Source organism: Electrophorus electricus, chromosome 10, assembly GCF_041902795.1.
Source record: "Electrophorus electricus isolate QZ-2024a chromosome 10, ASM4190279v1, whole genome shotgun sequence".
Taxonomy (NCBI): Eukaryota; Metazoa; Chordata; class Actinopteri; order Gymnotiformes; family Gymnotidae; genus Electrophorus; species Electrophorus electricus.
The window spans coordinates 16,265,183-16,286,994 of NC_137506.1; the positions used below are offsets into that span (position 1 = coordinate 16,265,183).

The 21,812-nt window shown below is 44.3% G+C and overlaps 2 protein-coding genes and 1 long non-coding RNA gene across 11 annotated transcripts in view; 2 read left to right on the plus strand and 1 right to left on the minus strand.

Annotated features, from left to right (window-relative positions):
* Window positions 1-1,511: 1,511 nt before the first annotated feature.
* On the minus strand, window positions 1,512-5,782 carry ero1a (endoplasmic reticulum oxidoreductase 1 alpha). Its single transcript, XM_081721951.1, has 16 exons — window positions 5,747-5,782; window positions 5,416-5,649; window positions 5,173-5,292; window positions 4,988-5,071; window positions 4,835-4,873; window positions 4,657-4,733; window positions 4,275-4,348; window positions 4,023-4,143; window positions 3,871-3,921; window positions 3,580-3,623; window positions 3,395-3,487; window positions 2,922-3,168; window positions 2,664-2,733; window positions 2,478-2,564; window positions 2,246-2,382; window positions 1,512-2,143 (listed from the first exon to the last, which is right to left on the minus strand). Exons 1-16 carry the CDS (start codon window positions 5,780-5,782, stop codon window positions 2,080-2,082), a joined length of 1,578 nt encoding a protein of 525 aa, XP_081578077.1. The 3' UTR covers window positions 1,512-2,079.
* A 1,945-nt stretch (window positions 5,783-7,727) lies between these two features.
* samd4a (sterile alpha motif domain containing 4A) overlaps window positions 7,728-21,812 on the plus strand; it is a 33,040-nt gene continuing 18,955 nt past the window's right edge. For 3 of the 9 annotated variants that reach the window (XM_081721042.1, XM_081721043.1, XM_081721044.1), the window contains exons 1-2: window positions 7,728-7,907; window positions 9,080-9,771. In XM_081721042.1, the coding sequence (XP_081577168.1) occupies window positions 9,576-9,771 (196 nt within the window). In that variant the 5' untranslated portion in view covers window positions 7,728-7,907; window positions 9,080-9,575. The remainder of the gene's footprint in view (window positions 7,908-9,079; window positions 9,772-21,812) is intronic. The other 6 variants (XM_081721038.1, XM_081721041.1, XM_081721040.1 and 3 more) reach the window with 3 other exon arrangements.
* On the plus strand, window positions 9,780-21,489 carry LOC145659327 (uncharacterized). Its single transcript, XR_014125437.1, has 2 exons — window positions 9,780-18,749; window positions 19,359-21,489. It is a non-coding gene; the product is annotated as an uncharacterized LOC145659327 (long non-coding RNA).

Sequence of the window (21,812 nt, forward strand, 5' to 3'; positions counted from 1 at the left end):
TACATGTATAGTTACATCATGTATATTCAGTTTACATGTATAGCTATATCCTTATTACAGTGTCAACATCAGTGGTGTCAGGGTCATGATCCACAGATGCCTAAAAATAAACCATTACATATTTTCTTAAGAACATCAGGTTGTGCAAAATTATGTACATTGGCTTAAAAACTTCTGATAAGCTTCATACCATCATTTCTCTTTAAAGTTTGTCTACAGGGCTCCACTTGTCAGCAAGCATTGACTTTCACATGCTGAATAGATTGGTGTGAGTTTATGGAAACTGTCCCCTACCCTAATTATACCTTATGTTTTTTCTTCATTGAATGTGATTTGGCAGGTTTTGGTAGAAGACATGAGCAATCAGTGGGCGAAAGCAATCATTTTATACATCTTCTCTTACATTTATAATGGTGCCCTTCATTTAGCATGCGAAAAAAACAGGCTGTCTGCTAGTTGCTTAGATTTTAAACCATACTGTTAATTTTATATTTTTTTAATGGTTCCGACAGGGTTTGTGAATGTTATGAGGATAGACATGGTGTTTCATATGGATTTAATAGCACCAAGGCTTGATAACCATGTCTTTTTCTTTTCCCACCATTGGCAGATGTGTAGCAAATGTGAAAAGCTTAACTCGGTGGGCAGAGAGAGGCAGCTATAATCACTGGGACAAAAGTATGCCAATTTTCTTGCTGCTTAGTCCTATATCAATTCTATCCAGGAAAGGGGTTCTGTTCACTGTTTCTGATTGACAACATAGACAAAGTTTAAAAGGTTTTTGCCTGTTGCGACTGGTCCATTTCTGTGTAACTTGCTACATCAGCTCTTTTTGCTCCCTGAGAGCAAGTAAAGCTGTTTTTGTTTTGTTTTGTTTTTTTTGTTTTTTTTTGTTTTTTTTTGTTTTTTGTTTTGTTTTTTTAGATTTGTTTGTGGCCAATGAATGTAATGTTTATCCATTTTCATACTTTGAGCACTACCAAGAAAGGAAAAAATAAAATTTTACTGCACTGTTTTTGAAAGCTTATTTGTCGCTACTGTCTGATTTCATCTGAATTGAGTTTTGAGTGAGATTGTTTCAAGTATATTCGTCAGTGCGTATTTGCATGAAGTCATGCATATTTGCAAGTTGTAGCAGATTTAGGCAGTTAAAATCATATCCTTTCATCACAGTTCCAAGATAATGAACTCTTGGCTACAACTGAGTTTGTAGACGTTCAAATAGGGTTGATCACTGTGCCCCATGCTGGCTGAGCCAAGGGACGGCTGAATTGCAGGCCTGAGTCCCAGCCAATCGCATTCAGCCTGCTGACTGCAACCTCACCCCTGACTTCTGCATTCATCACAAAACTTAACTTTTGCCAAACCGAGATGCCATTTAAACCATCTGTTAGGCCTATTCCTTAACACCCCATATGACAAGATAGGATTCCACTTATTACTAAGTGTTCACATTGTACAAATGAAACCTCAAACTTGCATCTTTGTCAAAAAGAACAGGGAGCAGTTTGTAAAGTTATTGGCTCAGATGACATTTTAATTTGAATCCACAAGAAATGTTCAGAAGGACAATCTCCTTGTTTAGTTCCTAAATTTATTTTTTGTTTTTGTCTTCTGAAACTTTATGAAATGCTTTCAGCAGTGGGATTGTGAACTGAACTAGTAGTGCAAACCATTTCATAACTGATTTAATTGCAGTTAAGTGCTCTTTACTAATCATTCTTCCCTGTGATGGCCAGTGTGTCTACAGTGAAGTTACCCAAGCTCCATTCTTTAGCAACAGTGTTAAACAGACAAGAGGAAGTACAGGTTTAATAAGCTTTAAGGTTGGCTAGATTTAAACTAGGTCCAGGATGTGTGTATATATAATACACAGGAAATCCCGTGAAATTCTCTAGGGGAAGTGTCTGCGTAGTTCATGGGTGAATTGCATCTGTTTAAATGTTATGCTTGGCCTAAACTAGCCAACCTCCAACAAACCCTTGATCTTTAAGAATCCACTCCTCCAGCTCATCACGTGTACCAGGCAAATCCACAGTGAGGAGCGTTGAACAGTGCAAAAACTAGCTGAAACCAAGTTCATTGGTTGAGTTCTGATAACAGTAGCCGGAAGTTCTCCAGTTCTCTAATGCTTGTTGAGATTCTGGGGCAAAAACAAAAACATGATCAGAGCATATAAATGTTTTAGCACACTGACAGTTTGGGAAGAGAAACTATTTAGATGTAAAGGAGTCTTTGCCTCTACCTCCCAAAGGCATTGAAGAGGGCAACAATCTCCTGCCGACTGAGCTGGAATGATGGTTTGATGCTGCTGGACTGATGCAGAGCTTCTATCTGCTTCTCTGAGAAAAGGATCTTAAGAGCAGTACCTAAGCCTTGGGTCTAAAGGAGAAGGACATCAAAGTGGCGAATATTAAAGACAAGGTGATTCATGTTTTCTTCCATAACAGTGGAAAAAAAGGTTTTGGCCTTCTTGCCTGTAGCTTGCCCCAGAGCCTACACTTAAAGCATCCTACGCAGTCCATGATCCTGGATATGTTCTTAAAAGTCAGTTTGAAATCATTCTGATAAAAAGAATGAGAAGCAACATAGTGAACACATGACACTAAGCTTTAGGCCTCGCTCATTCATATCCTTAACATAAGTATTTTTAAAAATCTGACCTTTAGTTTATCGGCTTCTTTCTTATCTCCGGCAAAGAGAGTGGTTTCATCAAAATGAAGTGGGAAAGACCTGGAAATAACACCCACACGGATCCATAATTAATATGGATAAACAAACAAGTTAATAGCATGGAATATGCAGTCTTTGACTGTGTAATGGAACCGATGTGATAATGTGCATGTATACAAAGAACATTGTACTGATGCATATCCATTCAAGTACTTGAAATCATAAGTCAGTGGTTGCAGTAACCTTACTTGGCCATGTGGAGGAGCTCCAATAGCAGTTCTTTATTCTTTCTGTCCTGTTGTGTCTGGCCAGTGTACAGGTGAAGCGAGGGTCGCTCGAAGAAAGGTAGGACTTTAGCCAGTGCACGGAGCTCAATCAGGTACAGGAAGTAAAGATTACGGAGCCACTTTGGCCCCTCCCCTTTTGTCAGTTCTTCATCAAATCTCAGCTGGAACTCCGTAACATTGGGACCCCACCTCCTCTCATACCAGTTATCTAATGATTCGTAAAAACGAAGGGTGACCAACCTGAGCACCTCAACCTCGGAAAATATCCAAAAGTGACCACAACATTTAAACTCAAATTGGGCTGACTTGTACTTAAAATCGTTCCTTTATGACTACCAGTCCAAACCAGTAACACATCCACTGTGGATCTCAGGTAAGGACCTTTCCTTACATGACCTTTCCCTCTCTTCTAGCAGGACATTCAGACGACTCACCATCCAACATATACCTGGCACTTAGGTGCACATTAATGCTGGCATGCAGTCCTGATACCAGCCTGAAGAAAGCCCTCTTCTCCACACACAGACCTAGTCAGACGAGGGAGCCATGTTCAAGAACAACTGGCATATGTCCACTAAAACCTATGGCACAGTGAAGAATTACTTATAAAACTACCTACCCTCCAGCCACTGGTAAAATCCCCTTCCTGGAACAAGCAAAGAGCTTGTCAATTGATGATGCAAATTGATGAAGTATAGGTGTAGAAGCCAATCTAATGGACCATAGCCTCCTTACCTTCACCATCTCCTGTAAAAGAGCCAAGAAATTGGAAAATGATTAATAAAAGATGATGGCGGTAATAGTACACAAAGTCATATCAAAACAAAACATTGTTCTACTTTTTTTATTTTATGGCATTCTGTGTCAAAAGCAAGGTACAAACCAGCATGGTAGGAAAACATGCACAAACTCACCCCTGTTAGACACCAGAGGATCCAGTGGTCGCTTAACTGAGTAAGGTCTAAGTTCAAGGAACAAGTTTATTATATTCTTAAAAGGGGAATCAAATGTAGCATTAAAAAACAAATATTACAGATAAATACAATATTACTGTGACCTTACTTAAAACAGTTCTCTTCATATATGCTATTCCATATTTTCCAGGCCTCAAGACCCTTGTAACCTGTGTATCTCTCAGGGTTCAGGAGGAGGTCCACATACTGCGAATCTGGAGAGTCCTCGTCTGAGGAAACAAGTTCACACACACACTTTGGGATAACAGCTTCAGACTGCAGTCTTCCTGGTAACGTCGTAGTTAATAGGGGAGAATGAAGCGTGTTGGTTCAGGTGAGCATCCTGGCCAGGCAAACTCACCATCATGCATGCAGAAGCGATCAGCCTCATCATCATATCTGTTCCAGTCAAGGAGAGCCAGGCGGGTCTCATCACTGTACAACGCAAACGCTGAGTCAGCACTGACAACACGGCTTAAAGAAGCCCAGGTGCAAAAATAAGCACATGCATCAAAAAGCATGCCAACTTCCTACAAGCATTAGAAGGTTAAAAGCCAGTAAAGGACAGAAAAAACCTTGGAGAAATAACATCGGTCTGCTGGTTATGTAACCTTAGTGAAATTAGCAATGGACACAGGTTACTCCAACAAGCAAGTGCCAGAGCACATGCATATGAAAAGGAGGTCAGAAATGGACTGTCATGCGTTATTGTTGTTCACCTGAGCAGCCAAGCTTTGCTTTACCTTAGAGAGCTGTTGACAGCTCCAAGCTTCTCAGCCATTTCACAATCCTCTGTGTCTCTGTTGCCCTCCAATGAATACTGTCCACAGACACACAATGACAATAAACAGCTTCTCCAGTGCAGCATATAACAGCACCTTCATTACATGCAATGTATGAGTAGAACCAAACCACTCTTACCTTGTAGCTGCTGGATTTGAGACCTTCAGGTATCTCATTCTTTAGTGCATATGGATGAGAATGCAGTATTTCATACAAACGCAACAGAACGTGAAACATATCTCCTACAGACGCTCAGGTGAAGAAGAAGAAAAAAAAAGAAACTGAACTCACAGGAGTGCATGGTTTAACCGCACAGTCCCTTAGACCGCAGTGGCCACTGTCTGTCCAGAATGGACACGGATTATTCAGATTCACCTGGAGCGCAGATGGTTAGACGTAATGGTGAAGAAAAGAAGGAAATAACTGTTGATGAGTACTTAAGCCGAATGGGAAACCGTGTGGAGAAGCGATCTCACCTTATAGAATCGGAAATAATCAGACGAAAGTAGTTTTTGAAGTTGAGGGAAGAGTTTCCTGTTGTTGAAACTATCGATCGTCTCGACATCACAGGCGCAGTCGTCCAAACTCCCAGTTACCTAAAATGTAAAAGAAATATCCAAAACAAAAGATAGAAAGAAAGAATTTCAAGGGTGAAAAGGCACACGACGCCCGTCTGATTTAAAAAAAAAAAAAAAGGTTTAAACGTAGACACAACTTACCTTGCAAAAACACCTGTGTATGGCGGAACTCATGAAACTCCCTGGAAGGAAAGTAAACAGAATGAACAGAATTAACAAGTTCATCTTACCAGAGTAATATATATGCTGAATGAAACACGGATGTTCGTAGGTCTGTAAAATAAAAGGGATATCCGTATTCGTTAGCAATCCCCGAACAAAACTAAAGGTTAAAGCGAATAGCGAAACGTTATAATGGTTTGAGTCTACACACGTCTACTTCCTATTAACTCATGCAGCAACGTGCACTACGTGACTTATGATCTGCGTGATTCAGAGACAAAAAGACGAAATGAATGAGAAATACTGATACGTCGGTGACATGATATGTTCTCCGCCCCAGCTTCATCGACAGGGGCCACGCTGAAAAATTTGGTTTAGTGTTTAGGCTACTCCTCAGGGAATGTGGTTAGTGTTAGTGTTCAGAAAGTGATTGCATTTCTATTTATATACATTTTATGTAAAGCCTTAAAGGATGAAATAGAATTAAGTTTTCTTAAGTCTTGTCAACTTGACAACAACAGATCAATCGCTTGGGTTTCTGTCATGCTGAAGCAACACATTTCACTAATGCACGGGTTTTACCACAAGATGGTGCAAAAGACTACGATTTATTTTGGCGGAAAAAGCTCTTCGCTTTCGAATGCATCTTTGCACAACTAATTTCATCATCGTTAACCTTATTCTTTAAGTGCTGTTGCACTTGATAATGTCCACCTCTTTACCAATCAAGTCAGAGTCGCACTGATGACGCCTTGATATTTATGTTTTCACAGTCTGGTTAAGTAGAGAAATCATTTTTAAAATGTGCAGAACACTGTTTCTAGGATGCAGACTGGAACGACTGAACGGAGTAATTTTCAGTTCCCAAAGTAGTAGTAAGTCTCTCTACTGTCACTGTAGAGAAGAATCAAAATTACCAAGTGGACCCATACTTCAGGGCGCATAATCTGGAACACTGCATGATGACACTTTGTGCAGCAGAGTGGATGTTTCATTGTGGTTGCAGCAAAGCCTTGTTACACTCTTGATATCAATTACACATAGAAAACGAAGAGCTCCATCCAACACGTTTGACCTTGCCAATAAATTTGTCCTGAAAGCACTGATTATATGAATTAGTTTTGACTCCGTTCTAAACTGTAGGAAAGTAGCTAGATCCGTAAGAACAGGTTAGGTGACCACTGCTCTAATGTCTTTAGTGACCGTCCCAGGCAAGCATCAAAACTGCAGTATGTGTAAGTCAGTAAGCAGTAAGTGTTGCAAGTCCTGACTTTAAGGGATCAGTTCTGTTGCACACAGTCGTATTCAGTGCCATCTATGCTCATGTAGAATTATTAAATCATACTTTCATTATGCTAATGCTCTATGACTAATAAAATGGTTTCATTTCATTTACAGACACTAGACACAAATATGTGAACCCTTTTTTAAAAACTGTTTTTTTTATTTTTTATTTTTTGGTTTTTTTTTGTGTAAAATGTTCTCAAATTAAGATTACACGAAGGCTGTCCTCAGTCCACCAGGTATTTCTTACGTTTGATGTGCATTTGATCTGTTCCCTTGGAACCCTGACACTCATTTACTATCTAAGCATTTATTCAACAATACTGTTTTAGCAGTCAGTGACAGTGTGATATGATGTGTTTCGTGCTGTGTTTCTCAAAGAAAATGTTCTTAGTCTCACAAACATGAATTAATAACTAACATAAATGATTCATAAATGACAAACTTCATATGTCTTATTCGTTAGACTACAGCATCGTGTAAACTCGAGTGACCTAATCTAGTACATTCAAATGAAAAGGAGGTGTGCTGCAAGAAAGCACTAAATTAAAAACATGGATAAAATTGCGGTGGATCTGGACGCCTACTAATGGGAGGAATTCGTTACTACAGTATCCCCTGCACAATGAACTCAAGGGTGGTATCAAATGAATCCAAGGAGTAGATTTCTATCCTTCCAGTAGAATTATAAGAAGTTTGTGCTCTCCACAGTAATGTCCCCCGTGAATGAATAGCCGAATGAATAGCTACAGGCATCCTTTCTCTTATTCCCGAATTCCAAGGACAAACCTTTTGCCTCCTCCTAATAATATAACTTTGCTCATGTCCTGATAACCATCAATTTAGAATGGAAATCGGTTTTTTTTGTTTTGGTTTTTTTCTTCTAAAAATGACTAATCCCGTCAGTCGCCTCCGCTGGACGGGCAACGTGATCCGTTCCTAACTCCGTTCTCTATTTTTGTGCTTCCTTGTGCTGCCAAGCCCCTGACGTAATGCTTCGTGTTAATTATTAGCATGTGGGAAGCGACGTTGAGACTCTCCTCTGGAAACCAGCGACCGTAGGGAGAAAAGTTAGTCAAGATGGCAAAACACACCAACCCGGAGGAAAGGGGGACCGCTCCCCACGCATTTTGAAAACTGACGCGTCCTTCTCGCGTGCAGCACCTCCGATGCAACTGTGCCTAAATGTGAGTAACTTTTTTTTTTTTTTATCCCTAGTTGTCTTTTGAACCCCTACGCAGAAACAGAAACACATTTTCCCAATGTCTGCCATTCTGCTAGCATGTCGATTTTAAGGAAAAAAAGATGGAATATCCCACTAGTCTGACACGAATGTTTCTTAAGAGCTAGATGCGGCCCCTGTTGTTTTAAAGATTAATTTAGCTCGCTAGCTAGAGGCTGTTTGGGTTGCCTATTATAAAGCAGGTAAATGGTTAGCCCCTTTTCTGAAGAGTTGTGAAAACTAAATACAGAACGGGCGCAGTACTAGACCATATAGAGTTACATTTGCTTAGTGAACGTATTTTAGGGACGATCTGGATTGTTCTGGATTTTGCTATTCTGTGCGATTACAATGACGATTGAAGTGCTCGAATTTCTACGGCGATCGCATGTTTGCCCAGCCTTCTTCATATACATGATTGCCACTGAAGGAAAGGTACTAACCTACTAGCTAGCGAGCTACAGTTTTTTTCCCCCGGAATTATCGTTCAGAATTTGTGGTTATGCAGGTTGCTGGCGATGGGAGGTAAGATATAAACGCGGAGTTAATTTAGGCTACTCTTAAGGATTATCGAGCTTCGCTATTCAGATGGATTCCTTCTGTTTAGACATGTTACTGCGGAGAAAATGTTTTATAGGCTGGGCTGCCAGGCAAGTTGAGTAACACAGCCTGTGTTATCGATTATTAAAGCCCATTTGAAACGAGTTTGACCATCGTAATATGTCGGTGAGCTATCCCGAAAGAGCTGTTTGAACCCCAGTTATTTTTATCCTGTTGCTTATGCCTGTGGCTTGTGATAAGAGGAAAGAAGGGTCAACCCTAGGATGGAATTAAAAGTGTCATCTCACTGTAAAGGTTTAACCTGTTTAATGTCTGTATGTAGTAAGATACCAGCCTCTCCATTAGCACGCAAGGTCGGCTCAGTGTGATTTCCGGACTGAATCAACAGTACAGTGTCGCATTTCCAATAGCTTCTGAAATCAGCAACAAGATTCTAGGCGTATTTGTATGGATGCGTGACGGTGGAAATTCGCACCTCATGTCGCTCCCGTCTGTTAATGCTCCACCATGAAACGAAGAAGCGTGGATATCCATTCACACCACTCCCTTAACTGTCTGTTACTTCACCTTTTGCAGATTAAAAGGTGTTCCCTGTGGAGAATGCCATCAACAGTAGACCTACAGTGACACTCTACACAGGAGGAGAGCTGAGAGTCATTGTTCTGTTAGTCCTCACTGCTAGAGGTTGGGAGAACAACCATCTCATTCCCACAGTGAGGCCACACCACCAAGCCACTCGTCATTAACCAAGGATGATAATGTCACACACGAGTGCTCAGTAACCGCTATCCTCCCACGGCCTCAGAAGCAGAACTGGTCCGACTTCTTCTAAGCAGATAAAGTGGGGCTTGAATGCGTTCCCGGATCCGGCTGTGACGTGATCTCCGCTCCACAGCACGTTACGGGCAGTAACGTGCCGCCCTCCCCTGCCAGTGCAATTGAAGGGCTCTCTCTCTCTCTCTCTCTCTCTCTCTCTCTCTCTCTCTCTCTCTCTCTCTCTCTCTCTCTCTCTCTAACGCCCTCTCCCTGCCATTGAACCTGTGTGCCAGTCTTCAGTGCTGCCCACCAGACCATGATGTTTCGCGACCAGGTGGGCGTCCTGGCCAGCTGGTTCAAGGGCTGGAATGAGTGCGAGCAGACCGTGGCATTGTTGTCTCTGCTGAAGCGGGTGAGCCGTACTCAGGCTCGCTTTCTGCAGCTCTGCCTTGAGCATTCCTTGGCCGAGTGCACCGAGCTGCACGTTCTGGAAGTGGATGCCAATAATCCAGGTTAGTATGTATGGCAACTCCTTCCTTCTCCCACTATACGCCAGGCTTCTCGGAGAGCAGGTGCTTTTGGACTGGGAATGAGAGGAACAGGTGCATGAGGTTATTGGTGTTCGCCGATACTAACCTTGTCGCTTGGCTTGGGTTGGGTTGGGTTGTTTTGCATTCTGTACTCATTCGGAAGTTGCAAGGATTTGCGAAGCTCCAGGTGTGTTGATTCATTGTTATCCCTTTCCCCTTCTGGAATCTTCACTGAAGTAGTGAGTTGTACCCATCTGTACTGGTGGAAGGTCTGTGGTCCAGTTTGTTGTGTGTGGAGAGTGAGTGGCCATGGAAACAAAAACCTTGATAATCAAATCAGCCTATAAAAAAAATCTGTGTAGTGTTGGATGGTGTCCTGCTTAGCAGCAGCAGATTAGCAGTGTGCTTGGCTGCAGTTACACCTTTTGCCTTTATTCCTACGGTTAAGTGATTTTATTTGTTTCTTGTTATACACATTTGCTAATAATGTCCTCTTATATGTACAATATAAGATCGTAATATAACTTAATATAACATAGTGAATATAATATAACTTGGTCTTAATATAACTTGATGAAAGAGATGGACACAAAGCTTCTAAGGCAGACCACCCTTGTATTTTCATTGATGTAACTTTATGTAGAGTCTCTTCAGGTGTTGGCAGTTGAAAGGTTTGTGCAGAATGAATATATTTATACAGTTTTACTTAGACCTGGACTTCCCATTCCAAGAAGTCGCTCTTGAGAGTTCACAAATGACTGAATTTGTATGCATGTATGCATTTCTGACCTTTCAAGCCTGTCAGGAAAAAAAACGTGTGTCTCGTCATGGCCATCTTCATTTTATTTTATTCTCTTGATTGACCCCGGGCCATGTTAGTCAGTCGTACCTGTGTCAGCTTCCTCTTGACTCACCAAAGAGAGAGAGAGAGTGCACTCTTTTGTTACTCTGCTTGGATGATCAGTTTTTTCAGATGGTCATGTGCTACGCTGGGGGAAGTTGGGCCCTGCTCTCTCTGAGATTTCTGTGTACAGGAATCTGTGTGGATCAGTGCCCCTTTGAGCCTGACTGGAATCTGTTTTAAGGCCTTTGGTTTTATGTATATGTTTTTGAAATTTTGAAATGAGTACTGGCACCTAGAAAATGTCACCTAAAATGGTTATTAAAGGTGTGAAATTTAATGTTTGTGTTTTTTAGATTTGACCATCTCAGTTATTGCACACATGCACCTTCTCTTTGGGTTTTAGCTTATTGGCTTTATTTTTTGCAATAGTAGTAACCATGTTCAGAATGGTTTCTGTGTGTGAGTGGGTTAACTTGCAGCTGGAAATTCAAGTGGAAGGACGCAACTATTTGGAAAGAACTGTACTAATGAAAGGAACCAACAATGACTTACTTATTTGACTCTGAAGAAGCAGCCTTGTTCTCTGACCCAAGTGATGCAATGTATTTGTTGCTTATCTCAGCATCACACACCCATAGAGTGACTGACTTTGAAAGTACTTCTGTGTAGACACTATAATTTGTCAGTTGTGGTACGTTATTTGTCCACTATATGATGCTGGAAGATAAATTTAAAACCTACAACCTGTAGTAGTCACTAAGTTGGATTTTATTAAAATTCATAATTGCATAGTGTTGAGTACTTTTTTTTTTTTTCCCCCCCAAACATGGTCTGACGGGTAAATTGAGTTTGCGCTCGTGTGTGTATGAGGGTGTGACTGGTGGGTTATGTTCCAGTCTGATTGGATGGTTCACCTTCAGCTGCCACTTCTCTCTGCCTCCCTGCCTTACTGGCCCTGAGGCAGGGGGCTCTGGTGTTGGGCTAGGACAGGGGAGCCCAGTTGTTAATGAGTCATGAATGACTGACTTTATGCCTGTGTGTGTGTGTGTGTGTGTGTGTGAGAGAGAGATGGAGAGTGATTTGAGATGGCGTTCTTTCTCCACCTTGGTGGCCTCACTAGGAGATGTTGTGCAGCATACCTTCTAGAAATGCCAGATGCCCACCGGCATCATCTCCCATGTACCCAGTGCTGCATTTGGCTCTAAGCAGCCATGGGGCATGTTAGGCTTCACAGAAGACATCACTAACAAACTGGATTTTTTAATCCACTGTGTGCTGCGTTTTATAGTTGATGAACTGAGGTCTTTAGTATCGATGTTTTGGCTAGTTCAGAAATAGATGTGTCTCGATATTGCAGTTGTAGAGAACCCTTTTTCATGTCAATTGGACTGAAACTACTCTTTGGGCTGTGTTGCTCAGTAAATTAAGTTTGTTGAATATGGGATCATTAAGGTTTTGACGTGGCTGCTATTCTGGAATTGTTGCATCTTAATTGAAAAATCTGTTTGTTTGGTTTTTTTTTTCTCTCTGTTATAATTTTAAAGGAAATGATCAGTCCTCAGACAATGAGTATTTTGAAACCAATAGTCTACAAATATTGCCGCTAAATTTCCCCTCAACCATTGGTGTAATAACTCTCTCTTTAGTGACCAACATGCATTTGGCATACGATGATGGCCAGAGTGACTTACAATCATGTTACACAGAGGTAGGTGAATGTGGTGTTAGAGGTCTTGCCCAAGCACACTTATTGATATAGCATGGGACACTTGTCTGCATAGAGGACTGAATCCCAGTCCCCCATGGGAACAGGTAACGTAGTTGTCCCACTATACTATACCAACTATCGCACCCAGCTGCCCTAAAAGAACCTCATGGTGCTGTCTGGGACGCATTTGTGCTTGTTCTTTTTTTATGGCGAGCTGTTTTGTTACATGTACGCACGAGGAAACAGTTTATTTCTGGACCTCCGTGCAGTGTTTCATGCACTCCGATGGAACGTTGGGAATGGGGACCAGATCTTGTTAACAAACTGTCTTGCAATTCAGACATTGGACTTTTCATGTTCCCATAACAATGTTTATCAACAGAGCCAATCGAGGGGGTGTTCATAATCTTCACTTGAGCTAGGATCATTTATATAGTAACAATAGTAATATTGTAATAATTGGTTATTTTCCAGTTGTTAAATCTTTTGCAGAATAATTCACAAGTATCAGAGGTACACTGAACCTTAAGGTCCTTGTAGTCTTGAAACTTAGCAATCTGTTACTTTAAGGTAATTGATTTTGGTAACTAATATATAGGCAGTATGCATGATGATGATATTATTATTGTTATTATGACTTTTGCGCCAGATTATAAGGTCTTTGTAAGTGTTAAGATCTTGTGTTAAAGATATAATAACTGCCTTAAACTATGTATATGGTAGACAACACACAGCTTAATTTATTTTAACAAAAGTGCCTTGTTTGGACTATACAGAACATTAAATATCTCAACTATTTTACTTGAATGCGTGTAGAAATACAAAACAAAATGAATTATGTATGCACTTTTATTTCTAGTTTCCAAAGGTTTTGTTGTTGTTGTTCCTGATATTCTTTCATATGTTGAAAGAGTAGTTTCTTCACCTGGTATCATTTTCATTGTGCCTCTGAGAGCCAGGCAGTAGAGCCATACCAACTCCATCACCTGAGTCCCGCGGGGATGGAGTTACCATTGCTAGGCTGTGCCCATTATCATACACGGCTACAAGAGTGATGCTGCTGTTAGCAACCACCGATGATTACGCAGAACTGAGCACAACAGTAGTTTCTTTGCTGTGCTCTCATGCAATCTGAGAAAGCTGCCTTCCTTGAACCTTCTACATGGGGAGAGCCCCTGCAGTACTGTGTCCCTCGTTAGGTGTCTGGGCACTAGGACAGGGCACCACATGAGGGAATCAGCCTTCTTCAGTTCATGTATGGAGTTGATTTTTTCCTGCTGATGGAGACACCAACTGAGAAGCCCTCACTCAGCTTTTAAGTGGTTCTACTTTTAAATATTTCGAGACGCATCCTTTTGACCCACAAAGAACCATACTCTGTTGCATACCCGGAAGCCAGGGCCCTAATATCACAACAAATGTGTAGTTACAAGTTCTTTCAGGGTCTTTCAGTACCTGCAATTATGAAAATTATAGCAGAGAACAGTTTTTTTTTTATTTTTGGTTTGTTTTGTTTTAATGCAAAGACCCCTAGCTGTAGTATAATGATTCTGTCAGTTTTGGGAGTCAAGACATAATCACAAGCCTTAAGCGAGAGCCTCTGTTTGCACCAGACCATCATCACTGTACCTGAAGTAGCCTAGCAACCATTGCTGCTGCGCTGGTTGAATTGACACCAGTGGGAGTTCCTGCTGTATGACACCTGTTGCCGTTCTTCCTGCTCTCGGCACTGGAGATGTTTGGGCGTGGTGTCACCATCTGCATGTGGAACTGGAGATGTTTAGGTGCGTATGTTTCCCTTCCTGATCCCTTCCAAAAACCTCATGCTGGATTGCTGGTCTTCCTATATCTAACACGTTAGTTGTCTTCACAGTTCATTGTATGCAGTCTGATGACTACTGTTAAGTTCTGCTTCATCTCTAATGATAATCTCAATCTGTCTAATTTATGCCGTGCAGAGGCAGATGGGTTTCCTTGCTATTTGATTACCCTTTAGGGCTGTGGACCCAGATTCAGTAAAACTTTTGTTACAAATCTACTTAGTTCAGTAAAGTAACTTTTTGTCTCTTCTAAAATGCATGATGCAAAAAATACAATTTAAAAAAGTAAAATTTAAATGAAGCCTGAACAATGTTTCTTTATCCTTCCTCTTAAAAAAGGTCACGCTAGTTTTGGAAAATGTGCTGAGATTGGATGACATCAGCACTTGAGTCTATTCTTATGATTACTTGCACATCAGCATTTCTTTTTTTGGGGGGGGGGGGGTGTTGTTATGGAGTATGAAGAATCATCAGTGAAAAGAATGTATGACTGTAGCTTATCCAAGAGACCCTTTTTCTGGTTTAAATCGGAAATGCCAAGTCCCGTTTCCTGAGCAGAGTGTCCCATGCGTGTAGATGGAGGAGTGTGCTTTTTGTGAATGGGACTCCTAAGGACAACTGTATGAGAGAGAGAGAGAGAGAGAGAGACAGGGAGATCGTTCCTGCGTCATCACGTCTCGACCTGTGCCTGACATCTGGGAGGGAAGTGGAGGGGGATGGGTGTTCTGGAAGGGTTTCCTGCTCTATTCTGCATCGTTTCAGCAGTCGGAGCAGGCCCATCTGCTTGCACACTTCTACCCCAGCTCTGAAACAGCCTGGTGGGGGGTGGAATATAACGACACTAATACGGCCAGTACCACTCTAGCCCTGAGCCCGAGGCAGTAGTTTGTATGACGGCTGAGGTCTAAGCAGACGGCCAGGGGGCTGCTCGCACCTCGGGACGGCTGCTCCTCTAGGGTCCGACTGGGGTCTGCTCCCCACTCGCTGTGCACCCACTCAATTAGACCAGTTCTGTAGCTAACAGCTTGTGCTGTTGCTGCATGCTCAAATCTGATGGAACACAAAGATGCTTGCACCTTTTCTCGCCTGCAAATACGTGCGTTCGTGTGCGCGCGCACACACACACCACACACACAGTTGTCTCCTGGAGGCTCTAGCTGCTGGACGTTTGACCGCAGCTGCCAATAGTAGTTCCGTATTGGCTGTGTAGCAGGACACAATGCTCTACTGTGCGCAGACTTAAAATGTGCTGACTATGCTCAGTCTAGCTGGTCGGAGAATCCCTTCGCAGCCTCTGCCTTGACCTAAAACTAGCCCAAGGGTGGGTGTGAGATGGTGCATTAGAGATTAAGCATATTCCACTCAAGGCTGTTTGCCTGTTTGCTGTTAACTATTTCTCCTGATATTTGTATAACCCCCTTCAGTGAAATAATCCATAGGGGATTTTTTCTGTCCCAGCAGGTACAGAAATTACGATTTCTTTCCGGGAGGAAAATGAGCATTATTGAGGCTTGGGGGGGGGGGGGGGATGCTTGGGCTGGCCATTTCTTTAAATAGACCCCCTAAATCCACATGCTCTCAGCCCACATTCCGAGCATAGCTTGCACCGGCGACATTCCGAGCTGCGCAAACACCCAGCTTCCGCAGGTACACGGAAAGACTGGCCTTCGTCGCACCCTCAGCTTTCTGCCCCTTGCTATTTCTTGTACGGCACTTCCTAGGAGAGAGCTCACCAGCAGGACTTCTGGGAACGTGGAGGTTTCTCAGCACTAATCAGTGAACAGTGAGCTCTGTGACTAAACCATGATCTCCCAAACAACCCAGACAATTGACAGGTTCATGTTGAGTATGCTTTTTCAGTATGAGCTGGTTGCAGTCTTTTGCTTTGGCATGAACAGAAAACTGTTTGTTTCTCTTTGCGTGTGTTGTCTGAAAGGACCTTTTCTAAAATAGTAGTGTGAATGCAGAACTGGACCGAGGTGCAAATGTAGACTATGATGCACTTCCTGTAACCCACAAAGGAGAGAGAGAGAGAGAGATGAAGGGGAAGAGAGAGACTGAGAGAGGAAGAGTGCAAGGCGGAGAGAAGGAGCTCATCGTTCGTGCTGGAACAATAGCCGTGTGTCTCGGGGCCTCCACGACAGCGGCTGCCACTGGCTGAGGCCAGGTGTTTCCCGCCTCCACTGTCTCTCCAGGCTGGCTTGAAGGCCAGCACACCCACACTCCTGATGCAGAGGTGCACATGCTCTGAGCTCACATGTAGACACAACTAGAAGGAAGTGGGGAAGAACACGCACACACACGCACGCACCCTCCAGTACCGGCCAACAAGCAGCAAAGCGTTAAGAGTACACTCTCCAAGACCAGCATTAAATCAGCCCCCATCTCTCCCAGGGCTCCGACACATAACAGCGTGTCGTGGTGTGTCAATCACCGCGTAGACTGGAAAGCCACCGGCAGAGTGGCGGGTCCAGCCCTGGAAGCCGGGAATTGACCTCCCAAAGTCTCCCCACTTTAAGTTTTACTGCAGATTTCCTTACAAATACTTGAACTTTATGCATGAGCCCTAAGCCTCATGCTTATGCGCGCGCGCACACACACACGCTGATGAGATACCCAGGTGAGGTTCAGGTCAGCAGTGTATTTTCAATATGCTGTAATTTTGACTCTGTCCTGTTGGGTACTTTTTTAATATGCTGTAGTGGCAGTGTTGCTGTAGTTTGGCTTAAATAAAGTGTAGTATAATGACATAATAGCTCCCAGGTGGTGTCGTTACTGACGGACAACGCAAACCACCTGAGGGAGGCGTGGACTAACAAACAAGAACAAGTGGCGATTAACGTGAGCACAACATAAACCCGTGTATAAATTAAACATAAATTCCGTGTGTGTAACCACCTCGGTGTGTGGGCCACTCTAGGCAGGGGGGCAGCACCGTGACAGTATGTTTTGGAGTTTTCTGTAGTGAGCTGAAGTGTTGCTTGGTGTGCTTTTGTGTACAATGGAACGTCTTATTATATTAGGGGAGTAAAACCTTTTACAATGCACTATGATTTTGATGCTTAAGGCAGTGAAAGGTTGCTATGATGCATTATGACACAATTCTGTTTAGTAATATATCATTGACATGATGCAAAGTATTTTACCATAAAGTCTGGTTGGCCGTAAATATTTATTACGGTCTGATCGAATGAAAGTAGACAGCTCTCAGTAGCTTCATGACTTTTGAATCAATAAAAGTCACATCATAACATTTAGAATCGATACATCGATAAGAACCGATGTATTGTTACGCCCTTATGTCGGTGTGTTTTGCATGCTCTGCTTTAGATGCGAGCCCTGCGCAAGCCTGTAGGGATTCCACAGCTGGCCGAGCTGCTGCTGGTGCTCGAGGTGGGTTGCGAGGGCACCGTCAGAGCGCCTGGTAGGATGCTGCTCACTCACCTTCCCTCCCTGTCTGAAGGGTGGTTTGCCTGGCCCCGCCCCTCCACAGGTGTGTGTCACCACAGCTTGGCTTGAGCCCCCAGGAGCCCAGTGCCTCCCATACAAGCCTCTACCATCTCTTATGTATTGGGGCTCACGCGCTCTCTCTCTCTCTCTCTCGCGCTCACAACCGCCCCACCCCGCACTCTGCTGGACACATTAGAACTCGGCCGTTTAAGGTAGTGCGCAATCCCGTAGCGTCTGGGGGGAGTGATCTCAAAGAGGAAGTATGTGTCTAACCAGCATGGCTTCAGATGCAGTGCAGAGCCATTCGGAAAACTGCACATTCCACTGCTGGACCTGTGGTATGCCAGCACATTCCTCAGAGCTGAGCTGGAACACGGAGAGGAGGCCGAGGGGAGAAGGGTGGAGTCATCCTCACTGCCTCTCCTTCTCTCTGTCTCTGCCTCCTTCTCTGGCTCTCTTTCTGCTTGTCTGTTTCTTTCTCCTCTCCCCCCTTCACTTCTTTTCCTCCCTCTCTCTCTCTCTCTCTCTCTCTCTCTCTCTCTCTCTCTCTCTCTCTCTCTCTCTCTCTCTCTCTCTCTCTCTCTCTCTCTCTCTCTCACAGACAGATCTCTTGGATCTGTCTTAGCAGTCGCAGTCCTTTTTTTTCTGTGGGTGGGTGTGGATGGGTGTAAGTAGGTGGGGGTGTTTTACGTATATCCTCACCCACCCCCCCACCCCAGCCCAAATCACTTAATTCTGCAGATTCATAATTAGCTAGCCATCACCAAAGCCTCGGCGCTAACCCACTTATCTGTGCCTGTATTTATTTTGTTCTTCCCCTAATCCCATTGTCCTCTGCTCTTTAGGGGAAACAGACAGCAGGTGTGCTGAGTTAGTAGCCCTTGCCCTCCACAGAAAGCTTGAAGGTGGTGCGTCACTCTTGTGGGAACATGCTGTGTCCTCCTCGTGTTGACTCAACAACTATAAAAAGGGAACGGTCGCAGTAGATCTCCTTCTGTTTGTAGAGCCAACAGGCCCGATGCAGGCCACAGGCGTGCGGAGGTGAGCACTACGCTCTGCTACAGTGTGAACTTTGTACAGAGAGCTGCAGACACTGTAGCGCCCAGCCGGGCCATGCCCGTTTTCCTGCAGTCTAGAGGTGTGTTTTTAGAGTACATCTGGGCAGTACAGAGACCAAAGTGTGTGTGTGTGTGTGTGTGTGTGTGTGTGTGTGTGTGTGTGTGTGTGTGTGTGTGTGTGTGTGTGTGTGTGTGTGTGTGTGTGTGTGTGTGTGTGTGTGTGTGTGTGTGTGTGTGTGTGTGTGTGTGTGTGGTGTTCACTGATCTTGTAAAAATAGGGCGTTATCTCTAACCTAGTGGTGTTGGGATTGGGTGATGTTGAGGGGCTATATTTAGAACAAGGGAATCATGTGTCTGACAAACAGCTTTCCTCCCGTGCAAGAGTGTGTGTGTGTGTGGTGGGTGGGGGGGGGTTGTTGTTGTGGGTTTGGGTATTTTGTCATCTCCCTGTTGACAATCTGTGTCAGTTTGGTAAAATCTGTATAGTGTAGATTGTTAATTTTAGCCATAGAACAATGAGTTCTTTTAGAATTTGTCTGGCTTTGGCTTTGTCTCTCTGTGTGTGTGTGTGTGTGTGTGTGTGTGTGTGTGCCTCTTTGTCTCCTTGTGTGTGTGCGCATGCGCATCTGTGCCTGCACATGCCTGTGCCCCTGAGTAATTTTTTATTTTACTTCTTTTTTTTTTTTAAGGTTATCGGATGTTTTCTCCCTTACCTCTGCCAACATTTTTGCCATGGCCTGCTCTTGCTTGTGTTCTGCCCGAGGTTCTCCCCAAGGCCTGCGCTGTGTTCCACTTCTCAGCGCCCGGCCTAGCTCGACCAGATCAGCCTGCCAGGCTGAAGGATTGCCGACACAGTGATGCTGGAGGCCTGAGGACTGCTGGTTCTCACAGGCAGACGTGGAGTGACGGAATGACGCTCCGCTGGAGCCTGAAGGGAATAACCCTGATCCATGCTGTGGGAGCAGCAGCGTGAAGGTGGAGGGTGGGGTCAGGGACCAATGCCAGGGTCTTCATAGTCTCACCTCTCACTTTCTGATCGAACTCTGTGACGCTGAAGAGCAGCTTCCTTTATTGGCTGATGGGAAGCTCGGGGTGGGGCTTGCGGGTAGAGGGGGAACACAAGCTTGGCACCAAGCTGGAATCTTTGAGAGCTACACCCTTGGCACTGTGTTTGCTGGGAGCCAGAGGCCACGTAGAATTCGGCAGGCCCTGTTTGGCCCTATACAGCCATGAGTAAAGCAGCTTTACTCGGTCCGCTGGGACTCCCACTGTGACTCGCAGTAAAGGAGGGCTTTCCTCAGCCAGACCACTCTGACTCCTACTGTGATTCACAGATTCCGAATATCTTTCTCGGTCTCTCACTCTCGTGCGCTCTCACTCTCGCGCTCTCACTCTCACCATGACTCATGCAGATGACCACATGACGTACACTGCTCTTTTGTTCTATATTTACGCTGTGTCTACGGGCGAGTGGGGTTGAAGGAAGTTGTGTGTGTGTGTGGGGGGGGGGGGGTCTTGATGATGGCTTGGAAAGAAGGCAGAGAAAGTCTGCTCACTGTTTCCATTTACCACCCCCTCCCGAGCCTCTGTGGAATAAGGGTCAGAGACAGAAAGACAGACAGTGAGTGAAGAAAGGGCCAGGGAGTGAGAGGGACAGCAGGGGGGGGGGGAGAGAAGCAATTTCAGCTACATTCCAGCCACAGTATAAATTCTGAAATATCCCAGTGATATCCTCCCTCCTCCCAGCTTGGAGCACAACGGATGTCCGTCGATGGCCTGTGCTTTAATGGCATTTTGAATGAAAGAGGAATTTCTTCAAAAGAATAATGTATTCGTTCATACACTGAATTTGTTTGCCATATATCGGCGCTTTTTCAAGTTCTGCTAAATTCCATGCAAATGATGAAATGTAGTTTGTTTGCACGTGCGGGGGAAAGACAGCGAGAGCGGCGCGGAGGAGCAGGGGGTGGTGGATGGAGCGGAAGTCAGATTCCCAGAGATGAGCATGCTCTATTGTATCAGCAGCCTGTTCCCTCCATCACCAGAGGAGCGGAGCGGAGGGGTGGAGAGAGAGAGAGAGAAGGAAGAGTAGAAGGAACGGAAGAGACACAGGAGGGATTCAATTTCGGAGGATGGGAGGCAGGGCCCGGGCCAAACCAAACTAACGGCTCTAAATTTAGCAAGGGAGCATTTGCCCGGACCGAAGGCCTTCGTCAGTGCTCACCCCGAGAATGACTCGTCGCCTTAACAATAGTCTCCCTGCTGTGAGACGCGGGGTTCCTTCCAGCTACACAAGTATGTGAGGGTCGCTCGTCCGTCTCCCTTTACATGCCTCCTGTTGTCTTCGGGGTTCGTTGAGACTTCAAGGCTGACCCAAGGCAAGACGTGGTTGGTCAGGCCTCTACGCCCGGGCCGTCTTTCCCGAGCCAGGGTGGAGGTGGGCATGACGAATAACTCCTGTGCTGCACCAAAACCCGGTGTGTGCAAAACAAAGGGTTGCGTCACCACTCGAAGGCGTGAACGGGGCTAACCGCCCCCCCCCCCCCAACACTCCAAGCCCCCCACCCCACCCCAGCCCCCTTGCCGGAGCCCTGCAGTCGCCCTGTAAAAATGGAAGTGCCAGAAAAAGGCATCCCGGAGGAACATTTAATCACGGGTGAACACAGTCGTCCCTTAGTCTGAGCCCAACCCACTTTAGGTGACGTGTGTGTGTGTGTGTGTGTGTGTGTGTGTGTGTGTGTGTGTGTGTGTGTGTGTGTGTGTGTGTGTGTGTGTGTGTGTGTGTGTGTGTGTGTGTGTGTGTGTGTGTGTGTGTGTGTGTGTGTGTGTGTGTGTGTGTGTGTGTGTGTGTGTTAATCATGCAACTTTTTAAACACTCCTAAACAAGACAGAGGAACCAGTCCTCTCCAAAATAATGTATATCTTCAAACCTGCGCGAGTATACACACACACAGATATATACATATCTATGCAGTATGGCTGCCTTCTCACATCCTGTAAGGTGTATGTAGCCTCATATATCTGTATCGTGTCTGAGAAAATCTATGAATGCACCTTTTATGACCATGACAGTAATGGTTCTGCATTTCCATTATTCATGGGAAGTTGTGTGTGTTATTGCAGGAGCAATCTGTGCTACTCAA

Excerpts from the sequence above, each read along its gene's own strand:
- ero1a (XM_081721951.1), bottom strand. The coding sequence starts at position 5,782 with ATGAAGCTGGGGCGGAGAACATATCATGTCACCGAC. Across the intron at positions 5,650-5,746 it reads GAACATATCATGTCACCGAC|ACGTGTGTAGACTCAAACCA; the intron begins GTATCAGTATTT and ends AATAGGAAGTAG. Across the intron at positions 2,565-2,663 it reads AAGAAGCCGATAAACTAAAG|AATGATTTCAAACTGACTTT; the intron begins GTCAGATTTTTA and ends TCTTTTTATCAG.